The sequence below is a fragment of the Fringilla coelebs genome (assembly GCF_963513975.1).
Source record: "Fringilla coelebs genome assembly, chromosome: Z".
NCBI classification, from domain to species: Eukaryota; Metazoa; Chordata; class Aves; order Passeriformes; family Fringillidae; genus Fringilla; species Fringilla coelebs.
In genome coordinates, this window is record NC_140031.1 from 49,071,431 (window position 1) to 49,093,915 (window position 22,485).

The 22,485-nt window shown below is 39.3% G+C and overlaps 1 protein-coding gene across 1 annotated transcript in view; it reads right to left on the reverse strand.

The window, feature by feature from the left end:
- The window catches only part of GDA (guanine deaminase), a 29,776-nt gene extending 9,205 nt beyond the window's left edge, over nucleotides 1–20,571 (reverse strand). The window contains exons 1-11 of the mRNA XM_084225963.1: nucleotides 20,382–20,571; nucleotides 15,272–15,360; nucleotides 13,420–13,591; nucleotides 10,897–10,984; nucleotides 9,567–9,672; nucleotides 6,721–6,748; nucleotides 5,229–5,336; nucleotides 4,640–4,747; nucleotides 2,425–2,522; nucleotides 1,841–1,908; nucleotides 1,236–1,382 (exon numbers count right to left, since the gene is read on the reverse strand). Coding sequence (XP_084082089.1) covers nucleotides 1,236–1,382; nucleotides 1,841–1,908; nucleotides 2,425–2,522; nucleotides 4,640–4,747; nucleotides 5,229–5,336; nucleotides 6,721–6,748; nucleotides 9,567–9,672; nucleotides 10,897–10,984; nucleotides 13,420–13,591; nucleotides 15,272–15,360; nucleotides 20,382–20,504 — 1,135 coding nt within the window. The 5' untranslated portion in view covers nucleotides 20,505–20,571. The remainder of the gene's footprint in view (nucleotides 1–1,235; nucleotides 1,383–1,840; nucleotides 1,909–2,424; nucleotides 2,523–4,639; nucleotides 4,748–5,228; nucleotides 5,337–6,720; nucleotides 6,749–9,566; nucleotides 9,673–10,896; nucleotides 10,985–13,419; nucleotides 13,592–15,271; nucleotides 15,361–20,381) is intronic.
- Nucleotides 20,572–22,485: the final 1,914 nt, after the last annotated feature.

The following is a 22,485-nucleotide window of genomic DNA, read 5'->3' on the forward strand; positions in this document are numbered from 1 at the left end:
AGCTATTAAGAAAAATCTATCACTCATTTAAATTTCTGCTACTGAAATTTTTCCTTGCAGTATCCAGGCTACTGGAAGCTTGTAGAAGTAATTTATATTCTACCCTTAAAAGCGATTCAGTAAGGATAAAACAGCTTAAAATCAATATAAAAATTTAACACTTTACTAAGGAAAACTGATATAGAAAAAGCACAGGAGTAGCTGGGAAGGGAAAGCACATATGGGTTTGGGATTTTTATGTCTTCCTTTCTGTGTCTCAGCTAGTTTATTCTCACACTTTGTGGAACAGTACATATTACAGGAAAAAGAACACTATTTCTTCCCTGCTCATCTTCTCTCTTCTCTATTTCCCCCATTACACTCTCCAGGAATTCAAACACACTTCTGAGAAGACCTGATTGACAACATTTTCACTACATCTTTTAAGCTTCCATTAATAATTCCCAATGGAGCTTTTTGGCAGCTACAGACAGGTTACACTGAGAAGATTTGGGACCAGTGCTTTAGAAAGTAGTGAGCTCATTTCCAGTAACTGAAACAATAACAGGTTTTCACTTACATGTGGATTTCCTCTCTGCTAGATCATACCAGCGACATACCTGTGATAAAGCTTTTTTACTTGTATCTATTTTTATGTGCACACTGATTACAGCAAAATTGGTTCTCTAAAACTGGATAACCCATATACTATATGATTGCATTTGCAGAATGTGTTCAAAACTGTGTTTTGAACAACCATGGTGGAAAGCCTGTTTTTCTGTTTTTCCCTGAGTGAGGAGTGATTTGCATGATGTTTTGATTCGCAACAAACTGCCTCACTGACAGCTCAAAAAGTACAAGCAAAATTGGAAACTGATGACAAATAGAATGCATGATTTTACAGTAATTGCAGTTTTTCTTCTAGGTGATGGTTGCTGAGAAAACAAATTTCCAGCTGGTACAATAAATAGACAAGCACTTACAGCCTTATGACTAAGAAGTCTGAGGATCTTTGCAAAGCAAATGTACAATCCTGAAAAGCCATTAAGATTTTTTTATTAAACTCTCAGCATTAACAGAGTACTCTTCTCTGAAAAGCCTAGTATGAGTATGAGAAACTGAAGGATTATCTCTGCCTACCAGTTAGATTTCACTCTGGCACCAGAAAATCCATGAATCTCCCAAGAAGACAGGGAGACATATAATCAAAGAGAGTTGTAGCTCTCTGTGTGCACACTCAAGAATTTTCTTCTTACCTTGGCTTCCTCCCAGAGTGGCTAGCTGAAAAGCTTCTCTGAGAGTTAGTCCTGTTTCATTCACTTTATTGATCTGAAGGCTATTAGACGCCACCATTGTTTTCCTTATAGCATCAAGCATAGAAGCTGAATATCCACCTGCAACATCTAGAAGGGATCAGAGTCTTAGAAACAAGCTTTGGGTATCATTCTCTATGTTTAATTTCTATAAGTTTTAATTCAAAGTTCTGAAGCGACATATGTGGTAAACCCAGCAAGTTCTACAGCTAAGCACTGTCTCTGAAGGCATAATTCCCAATAAAGGTGCTCTCACACACAGCCACGTGAATAGAAGAACACAACACAAAAACAGAAACCTGAAAAGTTGATGTTCAGGCCCTGTTTAAGTCCACAACAGCAACAAAACTCTTCACTAATTTTTTTTAATTTGTTTTAAACCAGTCTAGGGACCAACCCTAGATTTCAATAGTCTAGACTTCCTTACTCAAGTGGAGAAAACAAAGGACAACCAAAAACTGGAGACATGCCGACTTTCAAATATCAACAGGTGAATGTATGTCCCAGTGGTTTCCAGAAAAAAAACACTTTCAGAGCAAACTACTAACCTGTGCCAAGACCAAGCTTCACATTGTGTTCGAGAACCTTCTGCACGTTTAAGACACCGCTGCACATCCTGGATTGGAAGAAGAAACACGTTCTGTGTGCTACACGCAGAAAAAGTTCAGGAAAAGCAGGACTGCAGAGCCATTTTATGACAAAGATTCTCCCTAATGTGTGCAAGATTTGGTTTATTACTTATTCTGTCTGGATACCATGCAGCATCTCATGTCTGCTCAATAGAAAGAAGACTTTATAGTCCATTTCCCCAAAATATTAGCAGACTTCAGGGGGAAAGGAGATGCAACTGACATCCACCACTGACAGAAAAGTCAAAAGAAACAAGGTTTTAGATAAGAAATATTTAAATAGATATAGATGCAATAATTAACTGAAAGACCACAAATTGGTCCAGAGCATGCTATGAAGAAGTGGATGATGAATGGTTATGTTCAATCCAATATGTCATTTACAGTGTAATGACATATCATATAGCTTCTATATCATAGCTTTGCAATGGTAGCACCAACTCAGGTACCACACAAACAACAGCTTTATTTAATTATGCACCATTCCTATTTTTTTAACTTACGAAAAGTTAGAATTGGGGCAATGTGAAATTGCAGCTCCACGAAGACTAAAAAGTTTCAACTCTTCTTCAGAAAGATGACAGGCATGTGCCATCACAGTCTAAAGAAAAAGAATCACAAATTTACTCAGTATTTCCTTTACTTCTGTGGCTGTGAGGTTTGCACTGCTTTAAATGGCCAAAAAGGACACATTACAATTTAGTGAAATTAATGCACTTCTTGAATTAAGCTCTTAAAACCCACAAGGGAAAAGCTGATTAACTTCAGTGTGCCTGACATATAATTCCTTCAGCTTTTTAGTATTTTTAAAATATAAGAATACAGGGTACTTGCTCTTACAGTGACTGCTGTGACCAAAGACAAAAGCAAGAACTTGCCAGTTGTCCTAGTGCTGTGGCAAGCTTACAATTTATATTTTGTAGCTAACACAGAGATTAAGTCCTGGGGCTAGGAATACATCAGATAAAATGGAAGATACCTGTACTCTTAGCATGTTTCCCTACTAGCTCTTTAAAGGTTTGCACCAGATAAAGAGAGAGAGAGTAAATATTCTTTATGTAAAATACAATCTAATTCTTTATGCAACCAATAAATTACTTTTGCTTTTTAGCTGACATAACTGACTTTAAAAATAAGTTCATAAGAAAAATATAGAAGTATAGGATAGGATAGTTTAATAGTGGATAAACCCATTATTCCCATACAAATCTAATTGGTGTTGCCTCATATGCCAAAAGCCCACTGAAAGAGAAGAGCAAGAGCTCTTTTAGATCTTGCAGTCTGCACTCAATAAAATTGAGCATGGCACTGAGACTGCTTCCACTGGGCATCTCCTAATGGCACTGTATCACTCTCATCTCTACTCATCAAGCTCACTGTAGCTGGAAACACAAGGAGAATAGCCACGTCTTCAGATAAGTACCTACATATGGCAGCTACTGAAGCATATCCCTGCCAATCCGTACTGTTTTTAAAAGGAAAGAAACATTTCAGCAACAGCTCAAAAAAAAAAAAATAACCCTGCTTTTAAAGCACTTAAAAAAAAATTGATTTGGTGTCTTAGTTTGAGTGGATGGGGAGACAACATCTGAGGTTCTGTTGCTATGCTTGTGTTTAATAGAATCCTTTCCCAAATATCCAGGACCCTGAAGGTCCCAGCAATCATGAGTTTTCACGACCATGTTGACTTGTGTGCACACAAGTCACAGAACTAAGACCTGTGCTTTTGCAGCACAAATATGCTCTTTAGAACACCTGCACACCAAATCAGCATGCAAAGGACCACATAAGAAAACAAAGGTTAGTTCTGTGTACAGACTTCTCTAGTCCATATTGATTTTTCAGCAAAAAGGACAGTAAACAAGTCATTTGCTGGGGTAAAATTTCAAACACAGAAATGGGAGCTCAACAGCTAATTCCTAGGGAGTTTCCAGCTGCCCCTTGTGCATCTGAAAATTCTCTCACAAATTTTTAAATGAACTTGAGTGGTGTTTAGGTGCTCTGACTGTAGTTGGGTTGTTCATATTCACTTCTGCATGGGCAGTCCACTATCTAATTAGGTGTGCCCTGGGTTTCCAGCCTGTAATTACTGTGGGCAGCTATATTACATTTATCTCAACAGCATAAAGCTGTAATGAATTTCAATTCTTTGGGCTAGTGTACCTCTCACAGCTTGCTAAATTAAGCTGGTAAAATGAGGTGAGAGTCCTTTTGGGTAAACAGAGCAGTTAAGTGCACCTGTCTGCAAATGAGGCAGATGCTTAGAATTCAACATGGAAGGCTGCTTTTCCATAGGAAGAAAATGAAGCTGGTCCTAACATAACACCACAGAAGAAATCTTCAGGCAAACTGCAAAAACAGGATAACATCCTTGGAATATAAGGATAACTAGGTACTGTCCAAGAGCTACCAGTTCCTACAACACCAGGTTTATCCAGCTTCCTCCTAATCCCATTGCCCTAGTTCTCTTTGGAGCCTTTAGAAAATGAATCAGGGAGCATAAAATATGTTTCTTTTTCACTTCCTCTAAAATACTTAGGAACACAGTGGGCTTGTTTAAAGATCCAACACCTCAATATAGAACATAAAACAAATTTACTTTTCCCCAGATGACACGGACCTTCACAGAACAATAAAACTTTAGGGAAATTCAGTAAACCACCATATTCTCTACATGGTTTAATGTAAGTCATATTTGGGAAGTTTTCATGTGGCTACCTTGCTGGTTAGCAGCTTGTTTTTATCGTACAGTTCGGTGTAATTCTGGTAGGCAGGAAACATGTTCTCCACAAGTTTGATTTCTTCCTCAGTCTCACTTATGTGACTCTGAAACAAGAAAATGCATAGAGCAAGAGCTTTAAACAGCATTGAACCTGACATTGCAACCTCCTGAGCAATCTACTGGTGCTAAACAGACATTCATAAAAAACAGTGCTTGCAAAGCCTATAGTTCGATCTAGTCCTTGCATCTCTTTTCTCATCAGACCTGAAGAAGTTTTCATAGGACCTAAAGAAGCAGCTCCATTTGTTCCTTAAAGGAACAAAGTGATATGAGACTGTACACACGTCCATCCCAGTAACGTGGTGGTGACACAATGGCCCCACTTCCAGTTTTAGGAAGATGCTAAAATAACAGATAAAATAATACATGATGTTATTGTGAGGTGAAAGAGAGAACAAGCCTACAACAGAGTGGATGCTGAGATCAGGGCAGCAGATATGCTTCTCCTCCCAAAGGTATCTTTAGATGGTCAGGATGCTGTCTGCCCACACCACTTAAATGGCACACAGAGCTCTCAGAGCTTACCTGCACGTGGAGATCGTGGGTCTGTGCTAAATCCCCAAGGGCACTCAGCAAGTCCTCTGAGCAGGAGGGGCCAAAGCGGGGGGTTATGATAGGCTGTACTCTGGGATACTGAAAATAATAGAAGATGGGGTCTGTATTCTACAAATATATTTCAGTAACCATAATACTAGCATTTATATGGCAATTACATTTTGTCTTCATTGCTTACTGCATACTTGGCAACTCAAATTGAGCTGTATAGTAATTTCCTTGCTTTCATTAGATATCTCATTGCAGAAACAGAGAATGAGAGTGGGGGTTTCTTACAACAATTTTAATGAACTTTATTAAAGAATTTGTTTTTATTTGAGCTTTCGTCAAGTCACTGAAATTTTACCAGTCTTCAGCAGCACTGGATACTTTTTCATATTTGCTGACAGCCTAAATGCATGATGAGAAATAAGTCAGTTGAATGACCAGATTTTTTTCAGTCACACTTCTGTGACCATTGAAGATATAATGATGCAAAACTGCAAGCTTCTCTAAAACCAAAGCCATTTTCTTGTTCAATCTTCTTTACTCCGAACAGTGACAAGCCCCTAAACTCCTTAGATAAGAAGAATGATGGTAAAATCAGATATGCTACACAGTAGGAAACACTGGAGAAGACACTAAAAACTGTAGAGGCTTAAACCTTGCATCTCTAGATTAAAATCTTCCTAAAACAATAGTCAGCAGGATTACAATTCTGTCACCAGTCAGAGGCAAGAGTTTAGCACGAGCCAGTGAGTGATAACTTGGACTGAAGTTCCTTGTATTATCTCCCAGAAAAAAGGAGCTCAGGTCTTTTCAAATTAGCCAACTTACTCAAGTGATACATAGCTTAGGCATTACTCTAGTGATACATTCAGTTTAGGCTTTAAACTCCAGGCAACTGCTCTTGAATATTTTGAGGTGGGATGTTGAAAGAAGCCACTGAAAACCAAAGGCTGATAAGAAAAGTACTGCTGTGTATAATGCTGGAGTGTAAACTTCTTACAGGAGCGTAAGCATGAATGTCTTTAGAAACACACTTTAAGACATGCACTGACCCAAACCACTAATTTTACAGTGGATTAGGAACTTTACTGAAAAAAACAATCATTTCTGCTGGTGAGAATTCCTTCAATTAGTCTGTCTACTTCTATACTACAGTGTGATAAACTGAATTCCACCATTCTTAACAAGAAAATAATCCTTTCTAGGAAGCCATGTTTTTCAAACTCAGTAGAGAAACACACGGAACATTGCTCTGCTCTGAGAACAGAAAACTGATTTTACACTGTTACAAGTACATTTCTCAACATGACTGGAACATTTTTCAGAGTGATGATATCTGTCTATTACACAGAAATATGTATATTTATTGATTTATCACTAAGACAACAGATTTGGACAGCAGGATCAATTATTTCATGTGTTCACACATCATCTTCTGAATACAGAAGTGAGTTCAATAAAGAACACTACTTACTTTCTTTTCCAGTAGTTCTCTAACAAACCTGAAAAAGGGTAAAAATAAAGTTGCTATAAATCTCTCCTCTATATTATAAATTATGAAAAATACAAAAAATATATACTTGGATACCCTGTTAAACATTTCAGACAGATCAAAGGTTTTACAAAATGTTAAGCCAGATTTTCAGATGAAATAAAAAAGGGAACACAATGAAGTCAACATAGTGACACCAAATTATGCTAGGTTTGAATTTGACTCTGAACATGCAGACTATTGTTCTTTCATTGCAATAGTTAGCATTAGACAAGCAGTAATTATTCTGAGTTCTCCCTGAAAACCAAACACAAGCTACATTAAATGAATTGAAAACATAATTATAACCTACAGCTGCAATACTGAAGAAGGAAAAAACAATCCAAACTTAAATTTGTTTGTCCATGAACTCAAATTGCAGTGTTTAAATCTTTTCAAATCCAAATTTTAAAAGGTGCAGCAATATTTAATATCTTACAGTAGATGCATATGTCCTTGTTCACTTAAAGAACCCTTGATTTTTTGTCAATCTTATATTAATGTTAGTGTATAGACCATCTACCTCCTGGAATATAAAGATTTACTTACTCTGTTAAATAAAATGCTACCTCAGACCTCTACAAAAAAACCCAAGCAGTCACTATGGATAATGCAGATGAGCAAACTAAGCTTCCTCCTACTTTGGAAGGAGGAAATTCTTTGAAAGCCCACTTGTTCAGTATGTGTAAGTGACATGTGAAAGACAGTTTGAGATGCTTTCTGGACAGGATCTCTGTGAATTTGTATGTCATAGTTCACAGTAAGAAAACTGAAATTTTGATCACAACACATGTTGTATCAATTTTTTTCAAAAGTCTTCAGAGGAAAAAGAAAATTAGGCTAGAGGCTACATTCACAGCCCTGGAGCTTGCACTAGATCACCAGATGGAAATGAGAAACTTGAGTTCGACTTCTGCAATGACCAAAGGAGTTTGAGACCACCGCTGTATTACTTTGAGAGCTAAAAATGCCTTGTGAAGTTGCTATCATCTCCCTGTTTCTCCTCTTACTGGTTAACCTGATCCCACCTGATCAATAAAATACACCCTTGAGCAGAAGCTTTAACAGAAATACAATGCCCAGTTGACAAGTCAAAATTTCAATGTGGCTGTTTTCATTCTTTCTCACATTCTGTGAACAGCGTGAGCTGTTTCAAAACTGATGAAATGTGATGAAATATGTTTTGCAAATATAGCCTGTAGTTTGTTGGTTTACATATTTCTCTATGAGGAAAGAAGCTCAGCTTCAAATCACTGTCTTCTGTAGCAGAGTAGACTTGAACACAGGTTCTCATCTTTGCAGCAGACTATAACTGATAATACCATATATGGTAATCTAGAGTTCAATTCCCTAACTCCTTATTAAATCCTCTCTGACAAAGAATGATAGATTCTTGATGAATTTAAATTTAATATATGAAGTACTTGGAATTGTATCTTATTTCCATGCATACAATATAAATATTTCTGAATGTTAACTCTAAGTAACTGAAATGAGTGTAGTCCATTTTCTTACAGTGTGACAGATCACATTTCTTAAGATTCTTAAAAAACCAAGCAACAAAAACCCAACTAACATGTTGCCCTCTAAATGAAACAGTTTTTTCGTCCTTCTGCAATGGTACTGCTGTGATTCAGGTAAGTATTCCAGATCCATGCCAGGAAGCACAGAGCCCTATTCCAGATACAGCTATGGAGTCCTTGTGGCAACCTCTCACCTAAAGCTGTAAAACCTTTCTTATTACACAATCAAAAGGGAATGAGTTGGATGCAGAAGACAGATATTTAAAAGAAAGCTCTTTAGATCCTTCTGAAGCTTTTAAAACTATCAGAACTGGAAGATCTGCTTCTTCCAGACCCATTTGGCAGGAATTGCATGCACTGTGGAAGCTGGGGATTTACATAGAGGGAAACAAGTGTTAGAAGAGTGAAAGTAACTAATACTGCATGTTTTAAAAATTTCTTTAAATATCAACACCATTAGAAATGCATTACTATTTCTAACTTTTATTGTCACACCTTTAGCATGATTTGTAAAAACAAGGGGGCAACCTCACACAAGTGCCAACAGATATTTATATTACTCTTAGGGGTTTTCTCTTTCAGCATGACATCTGAAACCTTTATATAAGTAAATAGATAGTCCCATGAGAAGAGCTGTATGTCTGCTTAACTGTCTTCTGAGCCTGGGTGCAAAAGACAAGAGAAACATGATGGTAAGCTGTAATAATCCAGTCCTGGCTCTCCTCCACTACAAATATTGCCTTCATTTGATTCTCCTTCATTCTCTCAGCTGCATGTTGGAGTAGTTTGACTGGTGCTGTGATGGAGGAGAGATGTTTAAAATGGGGTATATGAGAGCTGAGTTCTGCAACTTGAATAAAGCCTTAACCAAAATGGTGGAAGGAAATAGCTTGGAAGTTGATGGGGACGAAGGAACTGGTGCCACCTCCCCACTGTATGTCAGGTCCCATGACCTCCACACACACAGCTGTGAAAGGGAAAAGAGGCAGCAGAAAACAGACATATCCTCTCAAACCCTAGATCTGCGGTTTCTCCCTCTCTTTAGAAAAGCCAGAGGGATGCTACTTGGGGTGTGCAGCAGCTTTTGCAGGAATTGCCAGGATGTGCAGGAATTGCCAGGATTGTAGGGGAGAGTACTGTTGGAATTAAAAACCCTGTTGTTAATAAATTCATACCTGTAAGCTCTTAAGACAGATTCATATCCACTTTTCAGATGCATGAAAAACCTTACTTTAAAAGGTTATGCCATCAGTTTTATCATTTTACCTTTCTGTCTCTTGGATGGAGTCAGCAGTAATCTCTCTGTATTCTGCCACACTGTCATTCACATCCATGCAGACTTTTCCAACAAATGCTCGTTGACCAAATTTATCTGTTGAGATGCATTAGAGTACAGATCTCAGATTCACTGGTTCTCAGAAACCATTACCAAAGCCTGTACTGAAGTAAAAAAAAATAACTCCACCCCACCCAGCTCCATTTAGGATGATCAGAATTTATGCTCCAGTCTTGTCTCTAAGTTAGGGTCATTCATGTGACTTTTAAGGATAAAAAGAAAAGACGAAATAAGGAAACAACATTAAATAGGAGCTGTCTCCCACATTAATACTCAACTTTTTAAATAAGAACTAGATTACTATAGTTTAACCACAACCAGAATTCTTATTGGTAGTCTATGAAGACAGCTGTGACACAAAGGATGAGAAACACAAGCATCAAAGTACAACAGCTGCAGTAGACAACTACCTGAAGATGAGAGAAGGCATAAAGATCTTAGCAAACCATCTCTCTTTTTGCTAACAGGCAAAGATTGCTAACAAGCCTCCCACATGCAGTTAGGGGGAGAAATTTCCAGATCTATTCTAGCCTCTTTCTTGAGATATACCCATGCTAGATGAATAAATCAGAAATCATGTGTAAAACATGTCCAATTCTAGGCTGTCAAATGTGTTTTAAAATCAGATCTCTTTGTCCACATTTACTATTTGAGTTGTTTAATGGAATGGCTTCAAAATTTTCCTAATAAATCAGAATAGCGAATTTTTGATGAAATTTGAGGTTCTTATTAAATTTCTCTGCTTTATGAGCTGTCTGAGCTGTGAGAAATCCTGCAAGAATATTTTCAAACAGCAAGCATTTGTAACTATGAACAAAGGGAAGGATAAGATTCTGATGCAGCTTCCACTTCTCTGATTTCAGAGGGTGTGTGAAGATTTTTGATATTGAATATCAGATGAAACCTCAGTGTATCAGAAATTAATGCACCGACTGGGCCTCCCGTCGTTCAGTCCTTTTAAACGTCAAATAACAAAAGGTTAGAAAAAGCAGAGAGCTGCAGCTGAAGAACAAGTCCAGCAGACCTAATTCAGCCAGCAGCAGGCTTGGGAATGAGGAGAGAAGGAGTAGCAACTGTAGGATAGAGGGTTTTGAAATGAACATGGGTAACAGGTGGGGTTTGGGGACACAGTGTGACAGGTACACTTAATAAAAAACAAATTAGGAGAAAGACAGATCCCTAGCTAGTCTAAACTCCTAAACATTGTTTCCTTCAGCTACCAGGATCCACATTATCTTCAAAACTCACTGTTAGACTTACCTATAATTTCAGCAAGAAGAAGGGAACTATCAGTGTGAATTGTTGCAAAGTAACAAGCTGTAGTCGTGCCATTCTTTAGAGTTCGTCTCTAAAAAAAGAAATCAGTTTCTGAGAAAAAAAGCCAGTAAAGCTGCCAAAATGCAGAACAGGAAGTCTCATTTCAAACTGCAAGAACATTTAGTTATTGTGAAATTTTGCAGTGAAGTGGGAAGGTAAAAATATAGATTTTTAATTCCACAAAAGCTTTTTTAAGTCTGACAGTTAATAAATACAAAAAACTCCTCACAAAATTTTTGCAGTGGCTAAACCCATAGAAACCAGTCTGTATTCCCTTCCCCAAACTGGAAATACTCCAATTTATATTTAGAAATACAAACAACTGGTAATTTTTGTTATTTCCCAGTTATGAAAGGCACTCCAATTTTCATGGTGAAGCACTGTTTATCTAGTGTTAGCAAGGCAAGCCTTTTGGGGAACGTGGTGGTTTTCTTTTAGCAGCTGATCTAGCTGGAAAAACAAGTCAGGTTTTTATGTATCAAAAACATTTGCTGTCCCCAAATACCAAGTATCAAATTTAACTGTAAAAGTAAACTGATTGAAACCACTCAGGCTATGAGCTAATTATTTATCTGATATACCATTTCAGAGGAAATCCCCATATTACTTTTGGGAAACATAATAGGAAATCACCAGGTATTTTAGTTACTTTGATTCATGATGAAATCTGTAGCTTCTCTCGTTCTTGGGACTAAAGCAAACTATGATGACCACTTATCCAACATTCAGGCCTAAACTATACTTTTGGGTTCCGGCTGCCAGGTAATTTCAGAATTTTCTTAACTTTTTTTTTTTTTTAATGAGATAAAGGTGGGCCATCCCACACAATGTTTGGAAGAAAGCTAGAGTTAATTATTGGGCAAACATGAAGCCAAGCTCTGTCTTTTCCATATTCAAATATTCAAATGAAAATCTTTAAAAGTTCCCAAAAAAGTCTCAAAATAGCAATGTCATTACTAAGACAAGTTATCTTTGTCTTTCCTTGACTTAAAATTCAGAATTCTCTACTTCTGAAATCTTAACAACATTGTTAAAGTAAATCTAAAAACATTCTGTTTCCAAATCATCAGCACAAAGAGGAGGTTCCAGCTAAAAGCAGGAAAATTTCACCTAAATTGTTTCTTTTGCTGAATATAGGAGGTGTTTGCTGGAAACAGGACTTTGATTTGAAAAAAATCTACTTTTTTTTCATTACAACTTCATAAGCACAATGAAAAAACTTATGAAAAAACTTATGAAAAAACATCTGCTCCATGAAAGTTTAGTTCTGTTTCTAACAGATGAAGGTTATAATTGGCCCCACCACACACTGCAGAGTGACTGGTATTCTGTATCTTCTGTGGGTGAAGACATTTTCCTGACCCTGTTCTATTTGACTCACATGAGGACAGCCTAACCCAGGCTCCCACCTCTCTCTGGCAGCTCTTTTCCAGATGATCCTTGGTGACACACCTTGCAGGGCGAGGTCTCCGGATGTGCCAGGCTCACTCAGCCTGCACTGTAACAGTGTGTCGGGCAGACAGCTCAATAGTGAGCTCACCTCTGTTTTAAGCACTTGAAGGCTAAACAGTGCTTGTCAATAGAGCTTATGACCAGACTGCTCCTGCATGCTTTTATCATGGCAGATGGCAGAAAGTAATTTCTTTTAAAATTTGTGTGGCAGGGAACAGCATAACTATTTATTTCAGATTTGTTATGTTATTACATTGACAACAGATGCTGCCAGGGTAATAGACAAATGCAAGGCAAATTATGCTGGCCAAATAATTTAATCCGTTGAAGATATTTCAGTCCACATATTAAAGGATAAATTCAGTTATAGGCCAGAACTAGTACTCTGCAATATGACCTAGCTGCTTGTCGTCCATCCAGCAGATCTTAGAGACTTTGTAATGCTCAGAACCAGCCTAGCTCAAACACAGTCTTTCTTTGACCCACTTTGACCACTGAGAGACTCCTTCTAAAGCCCCTGCAGTGAAAGACATTCTCCCATTCAAACTCCATTTGTCATCTATCAGAAGTATCTTCTCTTCAGTGTGGTTTTTGCAGATGGTGGGTTCATAACGGAGGATTTTTGTGCAAGAAAGGAAACATCCCCTGAATTATTTTTTTTTTCTATGCTTGGTTATTGCTACATTGAGGTTGTCTGCACCTGCTGGCTGTACTAATTCTGAGAGTAGATTAGTTGTTGTAGATTAGTAGTTGTCATTATATTCAGAAAAGGTGATAAACAGTTCATTGTCAACCTTGTGATTAAATGAACTCTACTGCCAGCAACAAGTGAACAAGACTGTAAGGACTAACAGACAACCTTGACTAGCAATTAGAACAGTGGCTATCTTGGCTTTATCTGGTTTCCATGACAGTGAAGCATTCTCTACTCTTTCTGCCAACCCTCTGAGAACATGCCTATATTACACAGAAATGAACGCTGTCAAGTAGGTAAGTGTCGTTTGCAGGACTTACAACAACTCTGGTGTACACTTCTTCTGCAAAACCACTGTCCTGGAATTTGGCTTCTGTTGGGAATGTGTAGGCAGTCAACCACTGCAAAAGAGGCAGGTCTACTCTTGTACCCGTAAATGAATACTGAGGAGCATGAATATGTGTATCAACCAATCCTGGCATGAAGAATTCACTAAGGAAAGAAAATAAAATTGCAATAATCCAAAATGCCCCAAAATTCTCCATAGTAATTAGCTTTGTTTTAAAGAGTATACTTGATTAAAATCCACCAGAATAAATAGCAAGTACAGATTAATCTGTCTCTTCCAGCATCAGCCTATTAACTCCTGCTGCACCCATACCCATATTTTGGCATGAAGCAGTTGAGTAACATCATTTATGCTGCAAAATACATATATCTAACTGTGAGAAAAACAGTATAAGAGCAGGATTAATCTAATTATCTTTAATATTGACCTACCCTAAATGCAAACAAACAAAGGGGAAATGACTTCACAATAACTAAAATTACTCCACTATAGAATCCACCTGGAAAAAAGATTTGTACACAGTCTTTTTTCCTAGTTTGAATAAATATGGAATGCCTCTAGCTTCCAGACCATTATATTTACAAAATGTTACTTTCTATATGCCAGTTTTCTTCTAAATTATTTATATGTCTATATAGATATATTAAACCAATGAATTTCAAGGCTTAATGGAAGAACAGAGACTGTGTATTAAAATGCAGACACAGACACTGGTGAAAAAAGCTCTGCTCAATATCTTGACAGGAAAGGCATATTTACAATGTAACTGTAAAACTATATGTTGTCATGCAATGTTCATGCAATAACAGGAATGAATATATCAACATTACTAGGAAGTTGCTATGGCTATTTTATTTTGTGCTGAAACTCCTTACTGCATAACATTTCTCTCACTCCTCTTTCCTTTAACTTGAATGAACTGAATTTTGTCTCTTTTTAGCTCCTCTTTTTTGTTTTCTTGCAAGCAATAAATGCTGAAAAGTCTTCCTTAATCTGATTCACATTCTCAGCACCTTCTATTTTCCTCAGGCTATTTCAAGTGAAAAAAATCTGATTATTCATATATACTGTATGATTAGCCTTTCAGCAAAGCATAAAATTTTCAACAATTGATTACTAGAGCGTAGTTGCACCTCTCAATTATAAGCCATAAGTCGTTTACAGTGCTACTACATGCAAAGCATAGTCCAAAACTTTTTCACATAGTCCAAAACTTTTTGACTTCACCATAAAGTTGGAGGATTTCACTGGATAAAGAAAAAATAAATGCTCCAGCTGCAGTATGGTAAGAAATAAAAAGCTCTGTGTTTAGAGGGTTTTAATCTTCTAATTGTGTTAATTTTCATTGTGCAATATGTCAAAGTCCAAGCAAATGAGTTTCATATCTGCAGTGCCAGTGTTACCTACATTTACTACATCCAGACTTTCATGTTAGGCACAGCCCACTGCAAACAAAATGGATATAAAATGTAACCTCAAGAAAGAATGGCACTCACTTCCATGAGCACGGAAGTGATCATGCCTGAAAATTAAATATGGCATTTTGTTCTGTGCAGCAGACATCAGCCAGCACAACTCAGCCACGTCTGCAATCCCAAAACAAGGGAAGCAAAAAGAACATGGACTGTCCAAGTTGCATCCAGAACACAGGCACCTTTGGGTAAAGAGCTCTCACTGCACTAAAATGGAATTTTTGGCTACTAAATGTATGGGCATCATATGGGTTTAATGTGCTCCCTGTCAAAAGGTGTTCCAAAGACTCACTTTACCCCACTCAAAGAACAAACTGCATTTGCTGTAGCTAATCTTAACAAAACACGTACTGTTTACTCAGTTGTCTTACGTCAGATGATTTGAACCCCCATGTCTTAGCCAGTTGCTCTAGCTGATCAGCTTGTTCCACAAACACAATCTAAAAGAAAGAGAAAAGATAGTTAAGTACCTTAAATGTGCATCCCACATCAGCTTTATGTGAAGGCAAAAGAAGTTACATCTTAAAACCAATTTTACACACTTACTACAGAGGTGCTAGGTTTGCACTGAGACACTTGTTCTTCCTGACTATCGAGCATGATTTTGAAATACCTTTTTATAATCCAGTGAATAACCACACCCACCTTGTAACTTGTAATGAAACAATTAATTCCTTCTCAGGTAATGCACAGGCAGAACAGCACAGACCTTAGTGTCCCATAAGGTAACATGTAGCAGTACAGTCACTGGTGAGGAGTGGTACAAAGCCTTACAGGAACACAGGTACAGTATTCACAACCAGAGAGAGCAAATTACCTGTTGTGCCTATGACCGACTGACATCAAGCTAAGGATTTTCTAATTTTCTGCTTGTGTTGGTCTTTTTTAATCTTTTCAGTGCCTACGATGAGAAAATAAATTGAAGGGGGAAATGTGGATAATATTTTCATTTTACAGAATGGGCTAAAAAGATGCTGAGATCTTTGTTTATTTCAAAATAAAGCCCTACAATCTGGAGCCAAACTCAACCCCATTTGACTCCTAAAGAACACAGACTCTACTGATGATGAGTTGCTGTTGCCTAGTCAGAATTTTAACACATTTCCTATTTATTTTTAACTTCCGTGGTATTTTAATCTACAAGATGACTCTTAGCAGCTGAATTCTCAACTCTGATTCTCTGGTCTATCACTAATAGGCATGACAGCTCCCCAGGAAACAGAGACTGCGGAGCCTAGGAACTGCAATGCCCACTACAGGCTCCATGTAGGATCCAAGTTTCCTCATCACTTGACAATTCAGAGGACCTGGAAGTCTCCCCTGGCCAAAGACTGCCTATCTGAACTTACAGAAACTCCTGCCTCTAACCACAGCCTCTGCCAGAAACCAATTCACGGTCTTCCAACTCCCTTGGTGTAAGAGCTCATTCCCCTAATTTCAAGGCAATACTCTTCCTGCTATCAGTATCCTTCTGCTCCTGGGATGATGCCCACACTGAGGGCCTGTATCACCCTCATGACAGCAGTTTCTAGGGCATCAGTTAAAAAGAAAAACAAAACCATATTAAAAAAGGCAAGACAGTACTTGTAAAATGGCAATAGGAAGAAACTTAAGAGGAAGAGCAAGAGAACTGAAAAAACCATTGTTTAAAACTTATTTGCATGCCATTTTTTATGTGTATGCTTCTTTTGCATAGAAATTCGTCATTTTCTGGTTTTTCCATAGACAAAAATAATCAAAGCTGCTAAACCATAAATGCTGCTTAACTGTAGACAAGAAGTTATTGGCTGCCTAGTCTTGTAAATTAATCATGGCTGGTATGATTTATATTGTTTAAAGAGCAGGTGTTTTACATTTTCAGTCAGTAAAAATATTAAAATAATGGCATATGAATAAATACCACACTAGCAAAAATTGTGAGATTGTAGTATTCCATTAATAGTTGACAAGAAGCAGTATTGTCCTCCATGCAAAGAGGAATACATCCAACTTAATTTAACTGCAGAAGGCTTGGAATACAGACCTACTGAAATATCTGACGTGCAATAAAGAAAATGTCATTCAGACATTGAAGTCAAAATGGATGCAGAATGAGCAATGTTAGAGCTGCTGGGGGGGAGAAGGGTGAAGAGGGAAGGAAAAAAAGAGAGAGAGAAAAACATGAAACACCAGATGACAAATTCTGGAAACAGGCGTTGCCATGGAAAAGCAGTGGCTGTTATGTACTCTTAGGATGCAGAAAAATAAAATACCTAAATCGTGGAAAAATGAAGAAAATATGCTTCAAGGGAGCTGGATACATTAAATCAATTCTAAACCTGACACCTGGTCCATTATGGTAAATCAATAAGACATCTACATCTTTTTCAAACAAACTTCCCAATGGAATTCCTTAGTCAGCCAAGAGTTGTTCCCCATTGCTTTAGGATGCATTTCTAATGCTGAATCCTTTAAATTCTTTGAGATCCTATGCTTGGATATTTGCTCCAGTATCTGCTTGGGCATTCAAAGTAACCAACTGGATGTACAGTTCTTTAAACTAGTTCTGCACCTCAACACTGTAGAAGCAAGAAGAAATTCTCAGTCTAGAGAAGTGCACAAGACTAAGAACTTCAGCTTTAAAGAAGGAAGTCAAGGAGAATAACTGGCACTTTGGGAAAGGCATATCACAAAACATAGAATACTAATTCTGCTAACCCCATTGTCCAAACACTTCCATAAGTTCTCACATGTTGCTCAGGTAATGGGGCTAAAGAATCCAATGATCAGGGGTAAAGCTCTCCCAACACTTGTGACCCACTCAGACCTTTTGTATACCCAAAGTGATGCCCAGAGCTCTTCCATTAAACCATAGCTGGTCAACTAAACCGTGCATCAACCCTGATGCAGCAAACACTGAGTGCCTCCAAGCACCACAGAGCAAATATTTCACTAATAACAAAATGGAAAGTGAATTATACTGGCTGAAGGAACATGGTTTGCTTGGATCCAACAGTGCCTGGCTATGACATTCAGAGGTGAACATGAGAAGGGGTCTATCCCTCCTTCCCCTCCCACATGCTCTCCTCCCTCCCTGTTCCCACAGTTATTAAATGATGCCTATTGTTTGCCTAGTTCCCAAAACTGGAATGTGAGGCTAAATGAGAGACAAGAACACTTTGCAACAGCCAGCTGCTAAAGGAACTGCCCAGCCTGCTGAGAAAGGGGAAGCAGTGGACTCCAGATGGATGGTACCTTCCTCCTTGTACAGCTGACAAGTACACTTCTCCACTCACTGTTCCAACAGGCTGAAATCAAAGCTTATGCTTAAAATCCTTATTCCATAACTCTTGCTCTGTTCATGACTTCCACAAGGGCTTTTAGCTTAATATTTTTTTCTATTTACTTAATATTCTACTCACTTAGGATAATTACACCAACATTTCAATAACAACTCACATTTTGCACCTATGTACATTTTCTTTACCCTGAGGAATGCTGGTCTTTCTCTTTGCTTTTCCTCAAGGGAGACACTACACTGCTCTGCAAACCAGTCAGTTAAACACGGTCCTTACTTTGCTAACTTGATGATAAACTGGGGTTTTATATCCAAAAGCAATGGGTTTTTTTCATAAAACATTGTTCTTATCTGGGGCAAAGCAGAGAGTTGACATTTTATATCCCTTGGATGTAAAATGCAGAGACTCACATGACAAAACAGAACCCCGTTGTTCATATAAGCTCTCTGACACACAGTGTGAGACACCATGCAAAATTTTTCCAGATGGAATCAGCAACATGAGGCAAAAGAAGGATACCTGTTTAGTTAAATTTGGGAGGAAGACAGAAGCAGTTTTTGGTGTAAATTTGAAAAATAAAGGTAAGACATTTTTGAATCACTATGTATTTCTTGAAAAGCCAACTCTTCTGTGATTCCAGGGGTTTCTCTGCATGATGCTACATTATGAGTAATAGAGAGAAAAGGGAGCATATGGGATACTCACTGTATCAGTTCCTGGAATATTAAAATGTCAAGAGTTTGAAATAAAAAGAGAATAGAATAAAAGTGCTTGTCACTGTATTCTGGTGGGAATTTTATTTTAAGAAGATGGTGTTTTAATGGATTAAAAAAAAAAAAAAAACCTTCTGCCAATTTATGCAAGGAAAACAGTATACTGTGAATCCTTGTTCCCTAGGAAAAGGAAAGAGTGAGAGCACAGATCCCTAGGTGTAGCTTACTAATATATCTCTTTTTCAAGAAAATCGCTAAAAAATCTTGATTTCATGTGGATGCTGTGTAGAGACACTTTTCCAGCAGAAACTAACATTAAAGAGAGTGGTATGGAGTATGAATTTCTGCCTTGTGCACCTGAGTTACACCAGCCAAACCTTTTTTCATTTAGATCTATTGTTTTAGTGAACACCAGCCAATACATAATTATGCAAGTTTTTACTCCCTCCTGTTCATTAAAATACAGCTCCTCACAGACTTCAATACACCTTGCACCAGACTCCTCAACAGTTACAAAAGGGCTATCTTGAAACAGGCCCTCATGGACCTGTGTAAATAGAGAAAATGCACTGTTAGGGCTCACACTGTGTTTTGCACATATTTTAAACGTTACTGAAGCCTGACACACCGCAGCCTGTTATTCAGCCACAAGAAAGAAAACTACTTTTTTAGATTTCTCATAGGGATGTTATTGAGCCTACAAGAAATCACCAGTCTACTTGCACAACTTGCACTATGAAACTGAGTTTCAAGTGTGATAAGGGTTAAGGAAATGACATTGCTTCCCTGCCAGACTCTCTCCTACATTATCAGTAAGTGCAATTCTTGTTTTAAGCTTGGTTCATACTACTGAAATGCCCAACATCACCATCCTTCTAACTCTTTATGGGTATGTGCCATGGGGGGGGGGGGGGGGGGGGGGATTTTTGTGACAAGAAGACAAGAAAAGCGAAAAGCCTCATTTAGATGGGTGTGCAGTGGGTAGACAGCTATTTTCACCATCAGTGTTTAGATACCCTGAGAATAAAAAAACAGCTTGTGAAACTGAAAGGAAACAGATGAATCTGAAAGAATGCCCGGTCTAGGAACGCTGCTGTTCCGGGAATACAGCACACCTCAAAAGTAGATTTATGCCAACTGCAGACTCGCGCCGAGGGGACGCTCCATCCCGGCCAACTCCAGCTCCCGCAAGTGCGAAATTCCCTCTCCGCGGCTCCTGCCCCGACAGACAGGAGTGCGAAAATGTTCCGCTTTCTCTCCACAGACCGGCGGAGCCGGCCCTGCCTCTCGCCGCCCCTGGACGCGGGCTCGGGGCCGCCAAGGGTCATTCCGAGCGCCCGGCGGAGCCCGCGGCAGAGCGGGCTGCCGGCACCGCCGCCCCGCCGAGCGCACCGCAGGGCTGCCGGGCATCTCCCCCGCCGCCCGCACCGCGCCGGCGTCCGCCACACCCCGCCCGAACCCCCCACTCACTGTCCCGTTATCGTCCACCCCCAGAAGGTGTCCGTGGAGGATCTCCATGGGGGCGGAGGCGCTGGAGTGCACGAAGGTCCCCTTGAAGACGTGGGCCAGCGGCGGGCGCTGCGCGGAGCTCATGGCGGCGGCGGCGGCGGCGGCGGCGGCGGGCTCGGCGGGCTGGGAGCTGCCACCCCGCGGGTGCCTTCCCTCGGAGTCTCTCGGTGCCGCCGGCGGCTTCCTGGAGCTGTCACCATTTCCCCACCCCCTGGTGACTTTCTTTACGGGGAGTGGTTGCGGCTCAAGGAGGGCGGGAGGCCGCGCCGCACCCTTCGCCTTCCCCCGGGCGGGCGGCGGACGGAGGTGTGCCCGGACCCTCGGCCTTGCCGCCGCCGGTGCCCCATCCCAGGGATGCGTTCTCCTCCGTGCAAGAGGTGCGAGCGGCAGGAGAGATGCCCGGTGGGCTTTGGGGTCCCAGTTTCTCGCTGGGAAGCGGTGAGAGATTCGACAATGTGTCTGGAAGTGTTTTACGATTGTCTGGAAACTCAGTTTTGCAACCAACCTGCGGGTTGTGACCACTTGCAGAAGTTTAATTTACAATAGGACTTGTAGGTTGGAAAAGACCTTTAAGACCTTCAAATGTCAGAAGAATGTTTGAAGTGACCTTTATTCATCAACTTATCAAGTGACAAATGAACTTGGCACCAAGGGCACTGACACTACCGTTCCCAAGGCTGCATTGCAAAGTTTGTCATTACATGGTTTGTCATTAAAGACCTTTGCACTCCCCATTGTGCTGACACTATACAAATGCATGGGAGATTATCTTTCCTACAAACTCTCCAGACTAATGGTGGGAGGAAAGAGAAGCACAGCAGAAAAGTGCAGAATAAATTTAATTTTAGTCTGTTATGGGCAAGTCATCAGCCTCTATCTTGCCTTCTTTGCATAAGAATGTGTGATGTTACCAAGAAGGATCTTAAAAAAATATTGGATTTATTGATATCAGTGGGATGTTCAGAGGTGGCTTCTGACATCATATTAGTCAGGCAATAAAGAGTGTTCAAAAAAAAAAGAAAAAAATAGACATGCGAAAGTGACTTTTACTTACCTATATTGCCAATTCTTGTGAGAGGTCTTGCAGTTTAAGAAAATTCACAATGACATAAAATTGTAATTTAAGACACATTGGAGTTTTCTATTGTATTTCTAGCATCTTTGACATGAGAAAATAGCACACAAAACAAATCACAAGTCTTGCAGAATAATCTAGAGGATCTCCAATCTTCTAGTTTGGAGAAGAAACTGACATAAGTATCTTTCATGCAGTTTAGTCTATTTAAAACAAAACAACACTTTCTGTTTCTTCGAAATGCAAAGTAATAAATTTTTCAAAAATAACACCAAAAGTCTTCTCAATTAGGACTTGTAAAAACCCCTTTTCCAAAGCTGTTTCTCAGGGTGTTGCAGTTGTGATCGCCAAGGCTGCAGCTGAAATGAGCTCTTTTCCAAGCTATTACTCCAGGCAAGGAAAATTGTCTTTTGCAGCAGGAAGGATAAAGAGTGGGAGAAAGGCTGATTTTGCTACTGAGTAATAAGGTGAGCGGAAAGGAGAAACAGGGTGAAGGGACCAAGCCCTGCAGCAGTAAATTCACTTGCTCCTCCTGTGAAGAAAGGAGTGAAAGCAGTTTTCCCAGCAGCAGCTGCTGCTCCTCACTACCTGCCTTTGCCCTGGTGGCAGCAGGCAGCACAAGCGCTCGGAATTTGGTACCAAAAGTTGCGTTAGCCTGATTTGCATTGAGTGAAGCACACTGCTGTCCTAGGACAGCATACTGGAGAGGTAAACCAAGGGAGCTGCTGCTGCTGAACTACTTTGCTCCTCTGTTCTAAATAATATTCAGCAGAGCTCAGTGCTTCTGAGGAATCTTTTGGTTGTGTGCTGGGGAAGGGGGCTGATCCTGAGAATGTCTGTCTGCTCCAACCCTAGTTTTCCATTAAAAAATCTCAGAGATTGCCTCCAACATTCTTAAAAAAAGTGCTGTGATTTGAGTGAGATGTAATCCAGATAGTATTTATGCAAGAGAAGAAAACCAAAAATTTGGACAGTCTGTTTCATTAGCAC